At 44.8% G+C, this 16,443-nt stretch overlaps 1 protein-coding gene across 4 annotated transcripts; it reads right to left on the bottom strand.

Moving 5' to 3' along the window:
- Positions 1–234: 234 nt before the first annotated feature.
- LOC311123656 (transcription termination factor 1-like) lies at positions 235–14,407 on the bottom strand. Of its 4 annotated transcripts, none has more exons than XM_084197897.1 (11): positions 14,283–14,407; positions 10,250–11,302; positions 9,833–9,960; positions 6,675–6,860; positions 6,453–6,534; positions 4,476–4,606; positions 4,137–4,332; positions 2,287–2,379; positions 1,737–1,802; positions 1,086–1,171; positions 235–461 (listed from the first exon to the last, which is right to left on the bottom strand). In XM_084197897.1, exons 2-11 carry the CDS (start codon positions 11,140–11,142, stop codon positions 319–321), a joined length of 2,004 nt encoding a protein of 667 aa, XP_084054023.1. In that variant the 5' UTR covers positions 11,143–11,302; positions 14,283–14,407; the 3' UTR covers positions 235–318. The 4 variants fall into 4 exon arrangements, with proteins under 4 accessions (XP_084054023.1, XP_084054025.1, XP_084054026.1 ...); XM_084197899.1 differs by having other exon boundaries at positions 381–461; positions 1,086–1,256; XM_084197900.1 differs by lacking the exon at positions 1,086–1,171 and having other exon boundaries at positions 428–461.
- Positions 14,408–16,443: the final 2,036 nt, after the last annotated feature.

Below are 16,443 nucleotides of genomic sequence, written 5' to 3'. Positions count from 1 at the left end.
AATCTTTGAGAAGTAACAATCAAAATAAAAGCAAAGAGAATTGAAATTCCAAAAACAAGGAATTTAGCAGTATCGATTTTGTTATGTTTGAGCAAAAGAACACAGTATTAGCCAAGACAAAATGCATAGAATTACAGGAAATGTGCTTTAAAACTACAAAAAAAAATCTCAACTCCATGGAGTAAGATTGTGGCCTCTAAAATTCACCCCCCCCCCCCCCCCTATTTTCACCCAGAAAAAAAACCCATTGAGCTTCTGAGACAGATCTGTGTTCTATGTATTGATTATTTATCTGCTCTGAACCTCGCTGTAATAATCTCAGTCATTTTCAAATATCTCTGAAAGCAGGAAGAACTCTCGTGGCTCGTCTCCGGACTCAGTCTCCCCTGACTCCGTCTGAACCTGGCGGAGGAGCTCTTCAAACTGGGGCAGAACACTGCTGTACAGGAAATCAATGATCTCTGAAAGTAAAACACATATACATTAAAATCAGCAAACAACAACATCTTCCTTGTTTATATTTAAAGGGGATTTCCATTTTTGGGGCGATCAGTGTTTTTACTGTGATGACATTGAGCTTTTTATATCTTTCAGAATGTAGAAAAAAACTAATTTTCACATACAAACGTCTACTTTTATAGTGCTGGTGATGAACAGGTTAAAAACAGTCTACTTTTATAGTGCTGGTGATGAACAGGTTAAAAACAGTCTACTTTTATAGTGCTGGTGATGAACAGGTTAAAAACAGTCTACTTTTATAGTGCTGGTGATGAACAGGTTAAAAACAGTCTACTTTTATAGTGCTGGTGATGAACAGGTTAAAAACAGTCTACTTTTATAGTGCTGGTGATGAACAGGTTAAAAACAGTCTACTTTTATAGTGCTGGTGATGAACAGGTTAAAAACAGTCTACTTTTATAGTGCTGGTGATGAACAGGTTAAAAACAGGGCTACACTTCCTCTCCCTTGGATGTTATGTCACAGTGACTCGCATTCAACTATTCTAATGAAAAGAAACATTGCATTCCCTCAACCGTATGCTAAAAACCTAGTGATGGAAACACATGACAGCAGCTTACACCTACCACAGAAGGTCATGCTCTCCCGCAGCGGAACTTTGGTTACTTTTAGCTTGTGGTAGTGCTTCTGTAGGTAGTAAGGAGTAACACCCCTTCGAACGTGAAAGAGATGTTAGCACTGCACAGCACTGCATTCCTCCACAATAACCCTGCCACGTGCTGTTGTACTCCTCACTCCTAGACGATAAGCAAACATCTACAAAGGCTTTGCTTTGTACTGTACAAGATCCCCGTTCTTTTGACGATTATTGACCGAGTTAGTAGACAATTACAACATCTCAGCGTTGTATTAAGAGATTTGAGAATCTAAAAAACGTACACAATATAAAACCCTCTATCAGTGAAAATGTCATGAATAATAAAAATGCAACATTGTCTAAAACAAAGCATCATCTGTGTATAATAACAACCTCTTACCCAATTATAATAACAACCTCTTACCCAATTATAATAACAACCTCTTACCCAATTATAATAACAACCTCTTACCCAATTATAATAACAACCTCTTACCCAATTATAATAACAACCTCTTACCCAATTATAATAACAACCTCTTACCCAATTATAATAACAACCTCTTACCCAATTATAATAACAACCTCTTACCCAATTATAATAACAACCTCTTACCCAATTATAATAACAACCTCTTACCCAATTGTGTGAGCAATTTCTTCCCAGTCAACATCTGAAGCATCTTCCACCTGCATTGCGTTCAACCTGAAAGGTCGAAATGACATTGAATCAACATTCCCAAAATAAAAATTGTGGACCAATGCCAGTTTCATATGCCTTTATAACAACAACAAAATACTACATTTGGCCCTGTAAATCAGGACTACGCAGAAAGGTAAAGTAAATGGCATATTATTATTATTATTGGGCTCCCGAGTGGCGCAGCGGTCTAAGGCACTGCATCTCAGTGCTTGAGGTGTCACTACAGACCCCCTGGTTCTATTACAGACTGTATCACAACCGGCCGTGATTGGGAGTCCCATAGGGCGGCGCACAATTGGCCCAGCGTCGTCCGGGTTTGGCCGGTGTAGGCCGTCATTGTAAATAAGAATTTGTTCTTAACTGACTTGCCTAGTTAAAAAAATAAAATAAAAAATAAATTAGACTGGGCTAATAAATCTTCAAAATAAAATCAGCTAAACACAGATCTACAATAGCATTTAAAATCACCACAAAACTCAAAACTCACGCTTTGATCAGATCCAGTTTAGCCTTTATGGTTTTCACACCTCCACTGAATACTGGCCGTCCATATGTCATTTTGTGTGCCAGAACACCCAACCTGGAAAAGTAGGAGAAAAGATGCAGCCTCCGTCTCAAAAGTTGGACCATGTTCTGAATCTGAACGCTTGTGGAAACAAAACAAGGGCGATATTTTCATAGTGCAAGAATTGTGCAATGTGCAAAAAACACAGTCAACCTAATTATTATCTTGCAAAATTTTAAAACAAGGCGAGTTATAAAGGAGGCGACTATTTAACTAGAGTTTAGTGAGCAATTAATCTGGGTTAACCCAGAACTCAAATCTTCTGAGACGTGTTAGCTATAAGAATAATTTCTGATAATTAACCCGTTTAACATCCGTAGCATAGAATCTTAGCAGTGCCCATTCCATCATAGAATCTTAGCAGTGCCCATTCCATCATAGAATCTTAGCAGTGCCCATTCCATCCCTTCGTTAAAGCCACTGCAACAGTTGTCCTTAAAAAGGTTGACTGGCAAAAGAGCCATTTTAGCTTGGGAGCCAGGCTCAGCCAATCAGAATGAGTTTATTCCCACAAAAGAGCCATTTTAGCTTGGGAGCCAGGCTCAGCCAATCAGAATGAGTTTATTCCCACAAAAGAGCCATTTTAGCTTGGGAGCCAGGCTCAGCCAATCAGAATGAGTTTATTCCCACAAAAGAGCCATTTTAGCTTGGGAGCCAGGCTCAGCCAATCAGAATGAGTTTATTCCCACAAAAGAGCCATTTTAGCTTAGGAGCCAGGCTCAGCCAATCAGAATGAGTTTATTCCCACAAAAGAGCCATTTTAGCTTGGGAGCCAGGCTCAGCCAATCAGAATGAGTTTATTCCCACAAAAGAGCCATCAAGCTCATCACCTGGCCAATACCATCCCTACGGTGAAGCATGGTGGTGGCAGCATCATGCTGTGGGACTGTTTTTCAGCAGCAGGGACTGGGAGACTAGTCAGGATCGAGGGAAAGATGAACAGAGCAAAGTACAGAGAGATCCTTGATGAAAACCTGCTCCAGAGCGCTCAGGACCTCAGACTGGGGCGAAGGTTCACCTTCCAACAGGACAACGACCCTAAGCACACAGCCAAGACAACACAGGAGTGGCTTCGGGACAAGTCTCTGAATGTCCTTGAGTGGCCCAGCCAGAGCCCGGACTTGAACCCGATCGAACATCTCTGGAGAGACCTGAAAATAGCTGTGCAGCGACGCTCCCCATCCAACCTGACAGAGCTTGAGAGGATCTGCAGAGAAGAATGGGAGAAACTCCCCAAATACAGGTGTGCCAAGCTTGTAGCGTCATACCCAAGAAGACTCGAGGCTGTAATCGCTGCCAAAGGTGCTTCAACAAAGTACTGAGTAAAGGGTCTGAATACTTTTCGAATGCACTTTAGCTACCTGAATTACCTCGTACCCCATCGACTCGGTACAGGTACTCCCTGTATATAGCCAACTTATTTGTAATCATTACATCACTGTGTATTTATTCCTTGTGTCGCTATTTCAATGTTGTATTTTATCTTTAAATCTGCATTGTTGGAAAAGGACCCGTAAGTAAGCATTTCACTGTTAAGTCTACAAGCATTATTTGCTCGTTATCTGACGCATCCAATAGTCTCGACAGATTCTACAGTACTATTTATGTTTACAGTCTGTCCTCGCACACTGAAGAAAAGTTTCCAAATTCAATCTCCAGATCATAATGAATTTTAATTTCTGCACTATTTTGCACTATGACAATGACGCCCATAGTTTTTTTTGTTACAAAATGTTAACCCTGAAACCCCGTAACCAATGAAAACTACGCACCATTTCATTCTACACTGGTCCCGGTGGCGAGTCTTCACCTTCCGGCACACATCTGACCAGGGGATGTGTTTGTACAGCTTGTCTTTCCTGATGGTGGCAGGTCCACTGCCAGGCTCTGCCTGTCCCAGCAGGTGGTCTCGAACAGCCTCCATTAGTCTCTTCAGTTCTTCCTCGCTCCAAGAACCCAAGTTTGCGACTGAAAAAAAATAAAACACACACCAAACAAAGCGGGAACATGGTTCAGACAACGCTGGGTAACAAATGTCCCAAAATATATGGGGATGTCAGGCAAGTATCAAGAGTCATTATATTTCAATTCCCAAGTTCCTAATGACTTACACATCTGAGAAAAGCGTTTCAGAAGGGGCGTTTCGCTTCGACCAGTCAACCGCGAGATCTTCACCCATTTGTTGCCGTGCAACATTTGCAGTTTTCTCAAAGAGGCAAGTTCATCTTCGCTGAACCTTCGTCTAAGAATTCAAAGAAATTAGAATTCAAACGAAGTGGTGATATACAGTGCATTGGGAAAGTATTCAGACCCCTTGACTTTATCCACATTGTTACGTTACAGCCTTATTCTAAAATGGATTAAATAAAAAAATGTCCTCAATCTACACAAGATACCCCATAATGACAAAGCGAAAACTGGTTTTTATACATTTTTGCAAATGTATTTAAAATAAAAAACAGATAACTTATTTACGTAAGTATTCAGACCCTTTGCTATGAGACTCGAAATTGAACTCAGGCGCATCCTGTTTCCATCGATCATCCTTGAGATGTTTCTACAAGTTGATTGGAGTCCACCTGTGGTAAATTCAATTGATTGGACATGATTTGGAAAGGCACACACCTGTCTATGTAAGGTCCCACAGTTGACAGAGCAGAAACCAAGCCATGAGGTCGAAGGAATTGTCAGTAGAGCTCCCGAGACAGGATTGTGTCGAGGCACAGATCTGGGGAAGGGTACCAAAACATTTCTGCAGCAATGAATGTCCCCAAGAACACAGTGGCGTCCATCATTCTTAAATGGAAGAAGTTTGGAACCACCAAAGGTGCTTCAACAAAGTACTGAGTAAAGGATCTGAATACTTATATCAAATGTGATATTTCCGGGTCTTTTGTGTGAATACATTTGCAAAAAATTCTAAAAAACTGTTTTTGCTTTGTCATTATGGGGTATTGTGTGTAGATTGAGGGGAAAAAACTATTTAATCAAATTTAACGTAACAAACATTTGGAAAAAGTTAAGGGATCTGAATCCTTTCTGTATGCCCTGTATATCTAGTGTATATGGATATACACTGTAGGTCTGCAAATGTTAGCGAACTGTAAAGTGCTTCATGTCAGAAAGATAACCCTGTTGTAAGTCCTATTCAATATCACTACACTTTTGTACACCGTCAAAGCCGATTATTACAGCTAAGTAACCAGCCCCGTCTTACCTAGCCTTAATGTGACTAGCCCCGTCTTACCTAGCCTTAATGTGACTAGCCCCGTCTTACCTAGCCTTAAAGTGACTAGCCCCGTCTTACCTGCCCTTAAAGTAACCAGCCCCGTCTTACCTGCCCTTAAAGTAACCAGCCCCGTCTTACCTGCCCTTAAAGTAACCAGCCCCGTCTTACCTAGCCTTAAAGTGACTAGCCCCGTCTTACCTGCCCTTAAAGTAACCAGCCCCGTCTTACCTGCCCTTAAAGTAACCAGCCCCGTCTTACCTGCCCTTAAAGTAACTAGCCCCGTCTTACCTAGCCTTAAAGTAACCAGCCCCGTCTTACCTGGCCTTAAAGTAACCAGCCCCGTCTTACCTGCCCTTAAAGTAACCAGCCCCGTCTTACCTGCCCTTAAAGTAACCAGCCCCGTCTTACCTAGCCTTAAAGTAACCAGCCCTGTCTTACCTGCCCTTAAAGTAACCAGCCCCGTCTTACCTAGCCTTAAAGTAACCAGCCCCGTCTTACCTGCCCTTAAAGTAACCAGCCCCGTCTTACCTAGCCTTAAAGTAACCAGCCCCGTCTTACCTGCCCTTAAAGTAACCAGCCCCGTCTTACCTGCCCTTAAAGTAACCAGCCCCGTCTTACCTAGCCTTAAAGTAACCAGCCCTGTCTTACCTGCCCTTAAAGTAACCAGCCCCGTCTTACCTGCCCTTAATGTAACTAGCCCCGTCTTACCTGCCCTTAATGTAACCAGCCCTGTCTTACCTGCCCTTAATGTAACTAGCCCCGTCTTACCTAGCCTTAAAGTAACCAGCCCCGTCTTACCTGCACCTTAATGTAACTAGCCCCGTCTTACCTAGCCTTAATGTAACCAGCCCCGTCTTACCTGCCCTTGTAGCTGCTGCCATCAAACATTTTCCTCCCACCTCGAATATAGATCGTATGCCAAGGCCTTGGGATTCCTTCAGCTGGAACAGTACAGGTTAGGGAGAAGGGAGATCAGTTCACAGATCACTGTACACAACGCTAAAGAACAGGGATACAATGTGGGGATGAAGCTTTATCTGACAACAAGTTATCTTATGAACCTGGCTGGAATACACCGCACCTATTCTTTCAGGGAAACTGTGATGACTCTTCAACCTCTGGATCTTGGTTACTTCGTCTGTGAAGCGCGTTGTATGGAAGAGCTTAGAGGCATCCTCAATCCCTGTGAGAGCCAGGAAGTCGTCTATGTTCCTCGTGAGTTGTTTGTTCTCCTGTGCACTGAATCGTCCAGTTCGCAGGGAAATGCCTGAGAAAGACAGAAGATTCCACAGAGGCTTAACCTAGGGCTCCAGACTAACATGTTCTCCTGTAACACTGGTGCCCTTAACATGGTCTCCTGTAACACTGGTGCCCCTAACATGTTCTCCTGTAACACTGGTGCCCCTAACATGTTCTCCTGTAACACTGGTGCCCCTAACATGGTCTCCTGTAACACTGGTGCCCCTAACATGTTCTACTGTAACACTGGTGCCCCTAACATGGTCTCCTGTAACACTGGTGCCCCTAACATGGTCTCCTGTAACACTGGTGCCCCTAACATGGTCTCCTGTAACACTGGTGCCCCTAACATGGTCTCCTGTAACACTGGTGCCCCTAACATGTTCTCATGTAACACTGGTGCCCCTAACATGTTCTCCTGTAACACTTGTGCCCCTAACATGTTCTCCTGTAACACTGGTGCCCCTAACATGTTCTCCTGTAACACTGGTGCCCCTAACATGTTCTCCTGTAACACTGGTGCCCCTAACATGGTCTCCTGTAACACTGGTGCCCCTAACATGTTCTCCTGTAACACTGGTGCCCCTAACATGGTCTCCTGTAACACTGGTGCCCCTAACATGGTCTCCTGTAACACTGGTGCCCCTAACATGGTCTCCTGTAACACTGGTGCCCCTAACATGGTCTCCTGTAACACTGGTGCCCCTAACATGGTCTCCTGTAACACTGGTGCCCCTAACATGTTCTCCTGTAACACATGTGCCCCTAACATGTTCTCCTGTAACACTGGTGCCCCTAACATGTTCTCCTGTAACACTGGTGCCCCTAACATGTTCTCCTGTAACACTGGTGCCCCTAACATGTTCTCCTGTAACACTGGTGCCCCTAACATGTTCTCCTGTAACACTGGTGCCCCTAACATGTTCTCCTGTAACACTGGTGCCCCTAACATGTTCTCCTGTAACACTGGTGCCCCTAACATGGTCTCCTGTAACACTGGTGCCCCTAACATGTTCTCCTGTAACACTGGTGCCCCTAACATGGTCTCCTGTAACACTGGTGCCCCTAACATGGTCTCCTGTAACACTGGTGCCCCTAACATGTTCTCCTGTAACACTGGTGCCCCTAACATGTTTTCCTGTAACACTGGTGCCCCTAACATGTTTTCCTGTAACACTGGTGCCCCTAACATGGTCTCCTGTAACACTGGTGCCCCTAACATGGTCTCCTGTAACACTGGTGCCCCTAACATGTTCTCCTGTAACACTGGTGCCCCTAACATGTTCTCCTGTAACACTGGTGCCCCTAACATGGTCTCCTGTAACACTGGTGCCCCTAACATGGTCTCTTGTAACACTGGTGCCCCTAACATGGTCTCCTGTAACACTGGTGCCCCTAACATGTTCTCCTGTAACACTGGTGCCCCTAACATGGTCTCCTGTAACACTGGTGCCCCTAACATGTTCTCCTGTAACACTGGTGCCCCTAACATGTTCTCCTGTAACACTGGTGCCCCTAACATGTTCTCCTGTAACACTGGTGCCCCTAACATGTTCTCCTGTAACACTGGTGCCCCTAACATGTTCCCCTGTAACACTGGTGCCCCTAACATGTTCTCCTGTAACACTGGTGCCCCTAACATGGTCTCCTGTAACACTGGTGCCCCTAACATGTTCTCCTGTAACACTGGTGCCCCTAACATGTTCTCCTGTAACACTGGTGCCCCTAACATGTTCTCCTGTAACACTGGTGCCCCTAACATGTTCTCCTGTAACACTGGTGCCCCTAACATGTTCTCCTGTAACACTGGTGCCCCTAACATGTTCTCCTGTAACACTGGTGCCCCTAACATGGTCTCCTGTAACACTGGTGCCCCTAACATGTTCTCCTGTAACACTGGTACTTTTTCAGTTGGTGGCACCAGCCCATGATTTGGTCGCACCCAAAAAAAGTTGGTGTCACGTAATAGAACAAGTATAATGTTTAAAGTCGTTCCCAGTGCTTTATCAAGAGGTGGAACAGATTACTGAGATTCAAGAAATACATTGGTTAATCTAACATGTCCTAGCAGAGATGCATGATTCAGGATATTTTAATGTGTAACCTAATCCAGTGATGAATTTTGGGTTGACAATTAGGTTATAGTAGTTATAGTTGACTGTTAAAATAGGGCTCCAGAATGTTTAGAATTTTCTTTTTTCAATAGAGATAAAATTTGCCTAAATCTAATATCATATGCTAATTTATTTGGGGCTAATTCCCCACCTGAGTAAGAGGAAACTCAAAACACAGCTCACATCAATGCGACCAATAAAAACAGTTCCTTGCACATCCAAGTCTAAAGTTTACCGTGTGCGGACGCCTTTAAGGCTGCAAAATGGGACTAAATGGTGTCAGTCTAGAGGCCTGGTTTAACCCATTGGGTCTAAAAGATAATACATTCAGTAAGAGGGCAAAACACTAAAATGTGGATTCAACCTCTAAATGCCCGGCTATGAAAAGCCAAGTGACATTTACTCCTGATGTACTGACCTGTTGCAACCTCTACAACCACTGTGATTATTATTTGACCCTGCTGGTCATCTATGAACGTTTGAACATCTTGGAGAAAAATCAGGCCTTAATGGCCATGTACTGTTATAATCTCCACCCGGCACAGCCAGAAGGGGACTGGCCACCCCTCAGAGCCTGGTTCCTCTCTAGGTTTCTTCCTAGGTTCCTGCCTTTCTAGGGAGTCTTTCCCTAGCCACCGTGATTCTACATCGCTTGCTGTTTGGGGTTTTAGGCTGGGTTTCCGTATAGCACTTTGTGACATCTGCTGATGTAAAAAGGGCTTTATAAATACAAGTTGATTGATTGTGTTAAGGGAGCAAATCACATGTTCCTTTTTTTCCAGAATTGAAATCAATTTCTCATCATACATCAACACAGTAACATGTTACATAACATCTCTTCCATGGACTGTGATAAACACCATGAGGGACTCAAGAATAAACGTACCTTGTCTTCGGAATCCCTTGAATCGATCAAGATCATACTTTATCATTGCTCTGATCGCCTTATCAGCCTGAGACTCAATATTGGGAATAAACTCTTTGAGCTCATTCATAGCCCTCCGTTCTTTCTCACTGTAACATAGGGAGGGGAGAACATCTAAATAACATAACATCTCAATCTGAAATATGTTTTGAAACCTCTGAGTAGACAGAGCAGGACAGCAATGCTTCCCCTCTGCACAGGAAGAGGTTTCAGATTCAACTCTGGTACACCGCACAATGATTCACAAAAGGTCTGGTTTCACCAGCAAATCCTGCTGTCAATGGTTATGTTCACTAACCACCAGTAAGGGAAATCACTCTTCAAAATATGCTACATTTCACACTTAAAAACGAGTGTACGAGGTTCCTTTCTACTGACCTTAGAGGTTTCTCCTTTGGGCTGCGTCTGCGGTGTTGGGTCCTTGTCGCAACCATGGTTGTATGGGGGCCATCCTCCCCTGTCTCAGGTTCTGGTCCAGCATCAGGTGTCCCGTTATCAGACGTCGAGGGCACACGGTCCATTCCCGTGTCGGACTCTCTGCAGCGTTTTCTCTTTTTCCTCCCGCTGCCCTCTACAGCAGCAGACCCTCCGTCCGGTTGGGTTGTCAGCCTCGTTGTCTTCCCTTTTCTCTCAGTTTGTTCTATAATACCCGGAAGCTCCGTTTCATCTGGACAAACGTTCAGTTGAATCTCTTCAACTTTTTCCTTTTTTCGTTTCCTCTTCTCCTTTACATTGTTCTGTAGCTCCGTTACCACATTTTCACCTCCCTCAACCGTGTCAGTGTATAGTTCTATGGTTTCAGGATCATCTGCTAATCTTAAAACTGTGTGACGGCTTTCCGCTCCATCTCCAAGCTCCGTTCGTCTGTTCTTGTGCTTCTTCTTACTCCTTCTGGCCTCCTCTGGCACTCTTACATCTGAGACATCTACTGCAGACGCTGAGAGGCCACTGTCCATCCCGTCTTCTGTCCGTCTGTCATTATGGTGTGTCTTTTTCCTCCAGCTACTCATCGCCTCCTCAGCAACAGTCGCTCCATCGTCTCGTTGTGTTTGAAGATGGTTTGACTTTTTCTTCGTTTTCCCTTCAGTTCGTTCCTCCATTTCAGCTTGAACATTCACACGCTTCTCTTTCTTCTTTTGCCTTTTACGTTTCTTCCTCTCGTTGTCCACCATTTCCAACTCCGTCACCGTTTGCTCTTCCTGTCTTTCTTCCTGTCCCTGTTCAGAGCCTACTTTAGTCTTTTCCCCTCTTCTTTTGGACTTTTGTTGCATCCCTCGACTGTGTCGGGTACCGCTGATGAGAATAATTCAGGAACGTCTTCAAATAAACGGGGATGTTGGAAATATCTCAAGCAATAAGGGAATCTCACTCGCTCTGTTCTGTGGGTGTCGTCCCCAGCATGGTGGCAGCTGCATAACTTATTTGCTCCATCTATAGCACAAAGACAATAGCAATATTAAACTCAACTCCACGATTTACCATGGAGTTGATCGCCGTCTAGTGTGGGAAGACTGGAGCTCAGATGTAAAATAAAATGAAGTTATCAAAAACGACTGATTTCAGCACCCAAAGAATAGCCCGGGATTACACACAACATTGTTCTAATGTAAACATGTGCATCTTTGAAAACACACACATAAACAGGCACCTGAACAACGGAGCAGCTGCATCCCCACTTTCAAAATAGGGGTGCAAACGTATGTTTTGTTTTTGCCACCCCCACTTTTCGAAGACTAAATAATCCTGATCCATTGGGTCATTTGTCATTTTCAATGATTAGTAATGTTTTGAGCTAGTCTGTATTAAAATAGATACAGTACGTCCATTTTTTATATATATATATATGATATAATAAATAATTAACAGATTGCATTTTGCCCCGTCTCCTGAAGATGAATGGTTATTCCCACTAAAGTTTCGCTTCCCTGCCGCCCGCCCGCCGCTGTTTTGGTTCAGTGCTGTTAGAAAACACTAGTTGCACCACTGGTGTTTAAAATACAACAGTTGATCTATGGTTGATCTATAGTGTTGTGCTGTTCCATTTGTAGCTTATTGTTACAATGTATCTTCTAGAAATGTGACTTTAAACCTAACATTAACCACACTGCTAAGCTTATGCCTTACCCTAACCTACAATTAAGAAACATGTAAACCAGGGAGAACCCAACAAGCACGTATGCAATAAGTGAAAACACATTATCTAACTGGGGATAGCTAGCTAACATGTCACAAAGCATGATGCGCTAGCCAGGTAACCTTCATTCTAAAATAATGTTATATTTCCAAGTTAGTCAGATATTAGTTTAGTTAGCTCCCATGCCAATTTCAAGTCTAACTAGCGAGCAAGCTACCAGCTAGCTTCTTATTTGACCAAAAAAAATCCACTTAGTCTCCCGAGTGGTGCAGTGGTCTAAGGCACTGCATCGCAGTGCTAACTGTGCCACTAGAGATCCTGGTTCGAATCCAGGCTCTGTCGCAGCCGGCCGTGACCGGGAGACCCATGGCGCGGCGCACAATTGGCCCAGCGTCGTCCAGGGTAGGGGAGGGAATGGCCGGCAGGGATGTAGCTCAGTTGGTAGAGCATGGCGTTTGCAACGCCAGGGTTGTGGGTTCGATTCCCACGGGGGGCCAGTATAAAAATATATATATATGTATTCACTAACTGTAAGTCGCTCTGGATAAGAGCGTCTGCTAAATGACTAAAATGTAAATGTAAACTTAACCATTTATTTTTTAGTCATTTTAGCAGACGCTCTTATCCAGACCGACTTACAGTTAGTGAGTGCATATATTTTTCATCTACCAACTGAGCTACACGGGAAAATGTATCAATGTTTCTCAAACTTACTGGCTAATTAATTAACTGGCTAATTAATTTAAATCACCTGGTTTTATGCTGTTTTATTGGTCCACATAACTCGTCTGTCACCCACAGCAGAAGTACCTCATGAACAACATGGGGGGGAAACAAAACTGGCCATGCTGATGCTTTTCGTCCTACCAGATCCGCGACGAGAAGGTTCTAGCTAGTGTATCCCTCTGTCCTAGCTAGTGTATCCCTCTGTTCTAGCTAGTGTATCCCTCTGTCCTAGCTAGTGTATCCCTCTGTCCTAGCTAGTGTATCCCTCTGTCCTAGCTAGTGTATCCCTCTGTCCTAGCTAGTGTATCCCTCTGTCCTAGCTAGTGTATCCCTCTGTCCTAGCTAGTGTATCCCTCTGTTCTAGCTAGTGTATCCCTCTGTTCTAGCTAGTGTATCCCTCTGTTCTAGCTAGTGTATCCCTCCTAGCTAGTGTATCCCTCTGTCCTAGCTAGTGTATCCCTCCTAGCTAGTGTATCCCTCTGTCCTAGCTAGTGTTTCCCTCTGTCCTAGCTAGTGTTTCCCTCTGTCCTAGCTAGTGTTTCCCTCTGTCCTAGCTAGTGTTTCCCTCTGTCCTAGCTAGTGTACCCCTCTGTCCTAGCTAGTGTTTCCCTCTGTCCTAGCTAGTGTATCCCTCTGTCCTAGCTAGTGTATCCCTCTGTCCTAGCTAGTGTATCCCTCTGTCCTAGCTAGTGTATCCCTCTGTCCTAGCTAGTGTATCCCTCTGTCCTAGCTAGTGTATCCCTCTGTCCTTCCACTCTTGTTGGGATGTAGTTGTCTGGTTTATCAGGTAACAGACTGACTGTTAGGATTATTTACCAGTTAATTACAATTCGCTTTTTGCTTTACCGCCATTAGCAAAGTCAACATTATAATTCAGTTCAAACCACCTGAGCAAATGTATGTAATGCGAATTGTAATTAACTGGTAAATAATCCATAATGACAATGTAAATAGCATACGTACAACTGGCAAAAAGTGGTCACAAATTGCGCGCGGGCTGCTCCCTCAACACTCCCCACCACTCCCTCCCTCCCTACCACTCCCTCCCTCCCTCCCTCCCTACCACTCCCTCCCTCCCTCCCTACCACTCCCTCCCTCCCTCCCTACCACTCCCTCCCTCCCTCCCTCCCTCCCTACCACTCCCTCCCTCCCTACCTGTCTGTGGACACAGACAACAAACTTCTAATGGACTTTGAAGAAACTAAATATAGGCAATACTGCCCCCCAGTGGACTGCTAGCTAAATTACAGGTTGTTGTACAGTCAACCTCGGTGCCGGTTAGTTAGCCGGTTGTCAAACAATCCCTAGATAACTGGCAACACAGCATGGATTAGGCTGCATTAAAATCATTATGTACATTGTGTATTTGAGTTAACAGTTGCTGGTCTGACGTAACGCTACTTTAGTTAAAATCACGACCAGTGACAGTGAATCTTCTTCCACACGAGGGGTGGAAAGCTCAGCTATGGCACCACATGAGAACAATTTCAGACAAATATTCAGTGGCATATTTTAGTTCCCCTTTTCGCTAAAGTAGTTAGGAACGCTTACCATCTCCAATACCGGTTTATTTTCTCCATCTATCCCCGCCATGCTTGAAAAAAACACTCTCGACTGCGAGATAAAACGTGGTCCCGGTTCATGGGACACCACCGGATACAAAATCCAACATGGCTGCCAACGCAATGCCATATATGGACATGTCTGTGTGACGTCCAAACTCAGTAGCTCTACTCTCATTGGTCCTAAGACATCATGGATGAGATCAATGGGGTCATCAGAAATCATATACATAGCTACTTAGCTTGCAACAAATAATATTTTACTTTTTTATTTATTTATTTTATTTTTAAAAAGCTAATCTGAATGCGATGCTCACGAGTTCTGTTCACAAAACGATCAGCTAGATAGCTAGCTATCTAACTAGCTTGGTTAGCTAACGTTAGCTAGCTAGCTAAATTTAGCTAGCTACAAATAGATAGATGGTAATGGCGCAAATCCTATTTTCCCTAACCCCTAACACGTACTCTTACCCTAACCTTAACCCAAAAACCTAACCCTAGCCCCTAACCCTAACCCTAAAACTAATTCTAACCCTAACACTAATTCTATCCTTAACCCTAAACCCCCTAGAAATAGCATTTGACCTTGTGGGGACCAACAAAATGTCCGCAGTTGGTCACATTTTTGTTTGTTTAGTATTCTTTTGGGGACTCCTGGTCCCCACAAGAATAGTTAAACATGTCCACACAAACACACACACACTAAAGGATTGGGATAACCTGGTTTGGTTATCTTGTTCTATCTAGTTGTAGTCACTCACCTCTCTCTGTCATTGTGTGTGTGTGTCTGAGCTGTGTTCAGTAGATAAAAACATTGTTGAAAGTTCAGATAGAAATGAATTGTCTATATATTATCTTATGTGTCTCTCTGCCAGGTAGGTCTAGCAATTAATCATATCGTCTCTACTCATTCCATTAGGCCTACTGCTAACTTCAACGTGTTCAATGTCATCCACCTGAACTCAACCCTGTTGATGCTGTTCTCTATTGATGGTCCTGAACTGAAACCTGTTGATGTTGTTCTCTATTGATGGTCCTGAACTCAAACCTGTTGATGTTGTCCTCTATTGACGTTCTTTATTGAAGCTTGGTTCAACACACCATAACAAAACGTGTTGCAACAAAAAAACAGCAACAAGCGTTTGATATTGGACAAGTTCAGATAGTATTCTACCTTCTGTTTCACTGTGTTTTCTGACATGTTGTTCCTTCTAAACATTACCCTGTCCTTTACTGACTTATTCTCTGTCTGGCTGCGTTGAGCCGAGCTGTGAGGTGCTGGTGGTCTCTGGGTGCTGGTGGTCTCTGGGTGCTGGTGGTCTCTGGGTGCTGGTGGTCTCTGGGTGCTGGTGGTCTCTGGGTGCTGGTGGTCTCTGGGTGCTGGTGGTCTCTGGGTGCTGGTGGTCTCTGGGTGCTGGTGGTCTCTGGGGGCTGGTGGTCTCTGGGGGCTGGTGGTCTCTGGGCAGCTGGAGGAGCCTGCAGTGGAGGAGTGGCTGTGGCTGTGAGGTGGTGCCCATGCCAGGCCATGGCAGAGGCTGGAGAGGGCAGAGTAGACAGCAGCAGGAGGAGCCTGCAGTGGAGGAGTGGCTGTGGCTGTGAGGTGGTGCCCATGCCAGGCCATGGCAGAGGCTGGAGAGGGCAGAGGCTGGAGAGGGCAGAGGCTGGAGAGGGCAGAGGCTGGAGAGGGCAGAGGCTGGAGAGGGCAGAGGCTGGAGAGGGCAGAGGCTGGAGAGGGCAGAGGCTGGAGAGGGCAGAGGCTGGAGAGGGCAGAGGCTGGAGAGGGCAGAGGCTGGAGAGGGCAGAGGCTGGAGAGGGCAGAGGCTGGAGAGGGCAGAGGAGACAGCAGCTGAGCCGCTTTGGTCTGCCCTCCCAACAGACACTGGTAGGAGGCAGCCTCAGCAACAGACACAGAAACAGGTGAGGAATGGATGAAGGGGGACGACACACAGCGAGAGACACACACACACGCACGCACGCACGCACGCACGCACGCACGCACGCACGCACGGACGGACGGACGGACGGACGGACGGACGGACGGACGGACGTGGTACAGTACTGTAATACAGCAAGCAGCCTATTTGATCCGACCCCCTTTGGCGAAAAATGTTGAAGTTGACTATCAGTCTGCAGCTACCATAAGACAGTCA

The sequence above is a fragment of the Coregonus lavaretus genome, assembly GCF_964263955.1.
Source record: "Coregonus lavaretus genome assembly, contig: HAP1_SCAFFOLD_2449, whole genome shotgun sequence".
NCBI classification, from domain to species: Eukaryota; Metazoa; Chordata; class Actinopteri; order Salmoniformes; family Salmonidae; genus Coregonus; species Coregonus lavaretus.
Note: the sequence above shows the minus strand (reverse complement) of the source record. Positions and strands in the feature narration are given on the sequence as shown.